The sequence below is a fragment of the Anoplophora glabripennis genome, unplaced genomic scaffold, assembly GCF_000390285.2.
Source record: "Anoplophora glabripennis isolate ALB-LARVAE unplaced genomic scaffold, Agla_2.0 scaffold921, whole genome shotgun sequence".
NCBI lineage: Eukaryota > Metazoa > Arthropoda > Insecta > Coleoptera > Cerambycidae > Anoplophora > Anoplophora glabripennis.
The window spans coordinates 57,189-63,629 of record NW_019419181.1 but is presented as its reverse complement, the minus strand read 5'-3'; the positions used below and the strand labels follow the sequence as shown (position 1 = coordinate 63,629).

Here is a 6,441-nt window from a genome sequence, read left to right as displayed (position 1 = left end):
TATATTTTGACAGGATTAATATCGATTTGATTGATTTTTATTACGCATTTAATAATCCGCTATTTTCCTTTTAGTCACTGTCAAAAATATCCTCGAAAACTTCAGAATGACAGAATATTGTGCATCTGGAAAATACATGCGAAAAGAAACTTTAATAACCCGTTAAACTATCACTAATTTCTTGACAATCTATCTACGTTTCTAAAGTTTGATAACCAAAATCGAACCACTTTCTATAGTAATCAATTTTAATTATATATTATACTAGATTTTTATAAAAGTTATACTAACCCTTATTCCATGACCCATTATATATTTGCAGGACAATACGAATATTGATGATAACATCAAATTATTTCTCTCAATCAAGCCCATTTCTCCTTTGGTGGATATTAATTGCAAATCATTTGGTTTCTTTCCAACAACTGATGGTATCATTATAAAAACAGTAAATGGTGTTATCAACAACAAAGGCAACAACAGACCCATTAAAATGTATGAACAGAAAGTGTTTATTATTATCAATGTGCCTTGTATAATGTGACTGAAGAAAATTCCGGATGTACCAATAAAAGCTGCTTCCCAAGATATATTCGGAAAAGTAGGTTGATGTCCAAAAGCATAAAAAAAGTACTGTGCTAAAATTATCCATACCAGTATCAATATATTTGGTATATCAAAGAGTTCCTCTGAAAAAAAAAATTTTGTGATGGTAAAGAGTGCCTCACAAATACATCTTGTTTTCTAAATCCACGTTATAACTTCCGAATGCCTTGGATTATTTTAGACCAAAAAGTTGTCGAAAATTTTAAAAATTTCATATTTATTTAAATATCTCTAAGATATTTATTAGAAACACAATTTTAAATATGAAAACTTCAAAAGTCATTAGGTACCGCAGAAATTTTCAATTTTCTGAGGTAAAGCCCCTTTAAATTTAAAAAATATGACAATGATTTTTTTTTTAACTTGATGACAATGATAAATAAAATATAAGTAAACTTCTTAGAAATACCATTAGGAATTAATTTCAATTATTCAAATTGTGCAATTCTTAACAACAAAATCTCTCAGTGTCTCTGCCGTTGATTGATTAATGTGTACATAAATTCAATAAACTTTTGTTATTAATTAGTTAAATTATTAGTAAAGTTCGAACATCTTCAGAGATATTTGAATAAATATGACATTCTTTTGAGGCTTATCACACCATGTCTCGAAAAATCAGTAGCTTTAGACATATTGTCTTAAAATGATCCAAAAAATAACCTCCTGAAGTTATGTAGACTTAAAAATACAATTTACATAAACCTATTTGTTACAACACTTCTGATGTAGTCTACAGTGGAATTTAGTGAAACATTTTTTTTATTCATATCATATTTGGAGGATATTTTAAAAAACTTTTTACATCGGTCTTTGACCACAAGACAAAAATACGATATAAATTAAACAACATGCAGAGTATCCCAATATTCCATGTAATGCAACTACCACAGATTCTTAGGGTCAAAATTAAAAAAATTACTAAACTTAGCCAATAAACGTAGCAATTTTGGATAGATATAAATTTAGTTAAACCGTCTTATTTTGATCCCAAGAATCTGTGCTACATGGAATATTGGAATACCCTGTATTTAAGTTCTTATAGGTACAATTAAATAATGTTTCATATATAGAGTGTAACAAATATCCAGGACCTATCGTTAATATATTCAATTTTTAAAGGTTCTGGGATGATTCAAATGTTGGACATGAAACATATTATTGGTTTATTATTCAAGAACCATTGAAAATGTAAACTTCAGATTTGGTACAAGGTTAAATATATCTTTCTGGCTATCTTTCATTCAACTAAACACAAATTATTGTCCAACTAAATCTCAAGATTCAAGAAGATCTGAAGATCTTAAGATTCTCAAGTAACTTTTTTTCAGAGTTGAAACTCTGGTACTAGAGTCAAATTAGATAATAAACCCTGAAAAATCTGAAAAAATTATTAGTAGACATTTTATTGCACTTTATGACGGGGAAGAGTATGTAGAATGATAATATCAAAACAGTAACTCGAAAGAACTGACGTTAAGTTGGCAAATTGCATATACAGTACAATCTCACTAATCCGGCACCATTAAAAACCTAAGAGTGCCGGAGTACTGGAAAATTCAGATTAATGGAAAATGTATAATAATATTAAATTAAAAAACGTTACTTTTAATTGTTTATTATCAAAGAGATTGATACATAGATACATATATATATATATATATATATTACAGTTGTGTATGCATATATATGTATATTGTAATGTTTTTGTGTTTCTGGAAAATAATCTTTCAACTAAACTAGAACTGTATAAACTGAATTCTTCAAGGATAGTAAAGAAACGCGGAAAAAATAACGCCGGATTACTGGACGTGCCGATGTAGTGAAGTGCCGGATTATAGATATTCTACTGTAATTAGCAAAATTACGTGTTTTTTGACTTTCTTTACTGTCCATGAAAATTTAGACGACATATCGGAAACTTAATTGTTTTAAGTTATAGGCAATTAAATTACCTACAATTTAAGGTAGGTACCTGAAGTCACTTTTCACCTATTTGTTAACTGTAAAATAAAGGTCGAACGTGGAAACATCAGTTTTCGAAAATTGCGCATTATTATTGTATTAAGCGATGGATGAAACAAATCCAAACACCAGCATGTGTGCCAAAGGCCAATTCGATTGACCATAGAGGTTCTCTAATAATCGAGAAACTGCATATGATACCGAAGAATTTACAGAAAATATTTTTGAAGAGACAGATTTTTTACAAGACGAAGACGATGGTGATGAATTCATTCCTGCCAAAAAAGTAGAATTGAATAACAGTAAATCAAAGTTTTTATAAGAACAATAAAAGTGTGTGTTTTTATAAATATAAATCATTATTGCTTTGTATTTTTTTACTGTCCATATCCCTTGAAATTTTTAAAGATTCTTCAATAAAGCAAACAAATTAATTAATTTATAAATATTTAATGTTTAATTTGCGACGGATTAATACCAACCATGTATACTTATTATATATTTTATGATGGTATTGTACTCATCTCGAGGATACCTAAATAATAAAAAAATACAACAAATTGATCGAACGGTTCTCGAGATAGTCATTCATTAACGTTAACTTTTACTGCTGCTAATGCATTTATTACATGAACTATCAATGTAAAACTTTTTGAAAAATAGAAGTGTAACTCTTTCTTTAATCGTCTTTAAAATCCGATACGTCCTATAGTTAATTAACAATTAACGTTATAAATAAAAAATAGTTATACTGGGAACAAGGAGGCTTATGTGATTTTTCTTTTTTGTTTTTTATATACCGTAAAAATAACCTCTATTTAATGCAAAAAGAGCGAATTCCCTAGCGGCTTTTGCCTGACCCTGAAACAATTTGTTTATAACGTTGTTTTGCACGTCCTACGTTGTTCGAAAGTGCGTTGGATCTACGATATTTATTAACTTCTAAAATTAACATTTGGTAATTAAACAACCAGTTGCAAAAAAAACGAACGGAACAATTTCACGGTCAATCGAATCGGCCTTTGGCACACATCTTGGTCTTTGGATTGATCGTCTTTTCCATTTTCATCCACATCCATCGCTTTCTGCTATAATAATGCGCAATTTTCGAAAACTTATTTTTCCGCGTTCGACCTTTATTTTACAGTTAACAAATAGGTGAAGTGACTTCAGGTAGGTACCTACCTTAAATTGTAGGTAATTTCATTGCCTTCTAATTCGACTGGACATGGTGCAAACACTTTATAATAAAAAAAAACTGCACTCTACCAAGTGTAAAAAATTATATTTTCAATGGTTTGATCAAAAACTGTGTTTCTTTTTCATCCATTAAAGGATCATAGAACCCTCAGGAATCGTTTTACGAAAAACTATTACTTCAAGAAACAAGGTGTAGAAGTTTTAGAAAAAAAAATATATATTTAGATATCTTCTGAACAATTTAAGATGTTGACATACAATTTTGTAGACATAATACATAAATAAAATGGCATTCAAAAGACAGGAAATTAGGACAGCTCAAAGAAATTACATAGGTAGGTAGGTATTATTTTGAATAAAATTGACCTCTCTACTTTTCTATAAAGCTTATACCATTTTAATACAAATTAGCAATCTGTGGAAATGATTCAATTAATAAAGGATAAATGTAGAATTTATTTTAATGATTTAATAAAATGTGTTAGAAATGACGTCCCTGTGCCTCAACATATTTCGCGGTATCTACAGCGTGTCCCACTAGTGCGGGAAAGTCCAATATCTATGTTAAAATGAGGAATATATGGATTTTTCTTTTTACTGTGTTGCTACATTTCTCAGAATGTACAAATTAAAAATATATTCAACTATACAGGGTGTTCCACTTTTCCTGGACAGACACAAACTTTGGTTTTTTAAATGGAAACACACATTTTTTATATTTTTTTCGGATTCTACATAAAAAATAAAGGGTACTTTGTGTTCAAATATTCACAGTTTTTGAGATATCTCGCTTGAAAGGTTTTTCTAGTCGATATTGGTTGCTTACATTTTCTGATACTGACAGGTTATACTAATAGCTACTAAGCCCCTTTTTTATCAGGTGTTTAGTAAGGATGACTCTCCGAATCATGCTCCAAAAACTGGCCTGCGTTATACAGGGTGACCAAAATATCATGTCAAAATTGCCAATTGAAAAATTGAAAAATCTCGATTTTTTTAAATGCAACGCCCTGTATATTTTCATACCATGAGATGCAGAATTAAATTCTCTACAACTTTGCCTATACCTGCTCCTATACCAAAATTCATTAGTTTTTTATGAAATCTCATTTCTATGAAAAAATGCGAAGTTTACAAATAACTTATATGTAAAATAACGTAGTAGGCTCCTGTCAAAGGATAATCTGGATAATTTTCGATTCACATAAGGTTTAATAGAAAAGCGGCAGTAATAATTGTGAAATTAATTACTCTAAAGCAGAATTAGTAAATAAATAATAGAATAATTAGTAAAACTCATGGTAACTGTTTATTGGCAAGTCGTATTTACCAAACTAATAATCCAGAATTACAAAGATATCTTCGTACAGTGTTTTGTAAAACTGAAGGAGAGGTTTGAATGAACAACAAATACAAATTATGAGAAGACAACAAGAACACACGCATGCAGTCCCCAAAACAGTAAATTAACATCGTGCATTTCTAACAAAAGTAATAAAGACCTAGTTAAATTAGTAATTAACAGGTAACCGCCCAAAATGTCTGCCATTTTTCTATAGACATTGAGCAATTCTACAACGAAAATTGCTTGACACATTTCGCAGCATTTCCGGAGTTAGGGTCAAAAAAGCATTTCTTATCTTTGCCCGTAAATCTTCTACATCTGTCAGAGAAGTTTCATACACCCTGTCTTTTATATAGCCCCATAAAAAAAATCAAGACAAGACAGGTACCGCCAGTGTGGAATGTGCAGGGGCACCATCATGTTGGAACCACCGACTGTTTAAGTCATCCGGAGGAATATGTCCCTGCAATTGGAGCAACTCGTTTTGTAAAAATTGCCAATACCCATTACCAGTTAAGTTTCCTTCAAGAAAATGTGGCCCAATGACATATTCTCCGCATACTCCCGCCAAAACGTTGACTTTAAAGCGGTGTTGGTGTTCGTCTTGTCTTATTAATCTGGGATTATAATCGGCGTAATGGTGATAACTATGTCGACTCTCTCGACCAGTATTGGCAAAGGATGACTCGTCAGTAAATAACACCTCTGAAAAAAAATTTCATCTTGTTGTAGCTTTATAGTTGCCCACTCACAAAACTGTACTCGCTTCTGAAAATCTTGCTGTGTTAAGAATTGGTGATGCTCAGAATGAGAGGGGTGGAAGTTGTTTTTCTTTAACGTTCTATTAACCACACTTTTGGAAATACTAATTTCATCACTAATTTCTCTGACACTTGTAGATGTATTTTGGACTGCACATTCCAAAATGTCAATTTGACTATCCTGATTACCACATGCGTGTGTTCTTGTTGTCTTCTCATAATTTGCATTTGCCGTTCTTTCAAACCTTTCCTTTAGTTTTACAAAACACTTTGTACGAGGATATCTTTGTAAATCTGGATTATTAGCTTGGTAAATACGACTTGCCAATAAACATTTACCACGGGTTTCTCTTCTATTAAACCTTTCTTTCTATTAAACCTTATGTGAATCGAAAATTATCCAGATTATCCTTTGACAGGAGCCTACTAGGTTATTTTACATATAAGCTATTTGTAAACTTCGCATTTTTTCATAGAAATGAGATTTCATGAAAAACTAATGAATTTTGGTATAGGAGCAGGTATAGCAAAGTTGTAGAGAATTTAATTCTGCATCTCATGGTA

The 6,441-nt window shown here is 30.8% G+C and overlaps 1 protein-coding gene across 1 annotated transcript in view; it reads right to left on the bottom strand.

Annotated features, from left to right (window-relative positions):
• The window catches only part of LOC108912510 (GPI ethanolamine phosphate transferase 3), a 27,580-nt gene continuing 21,139 nt past the window's right edge, over positions 1-6,441 (bottom strand). The window contains exons 3-4 of the mRNA XM_023456848.1: positions 292-689; positions 1-125 (exon numbers count right to left, since the gene is read on the bottom strand). Of these exons, the coding sequence (XP_023312616.1) occupies positions 102-125; positions 292-689 (422 nt within the window). The 3' untranslated portion in view covers positions 1-101. The remainder of the gene's footprint in view (positions 126-291; positions 690-6,441) is intronic.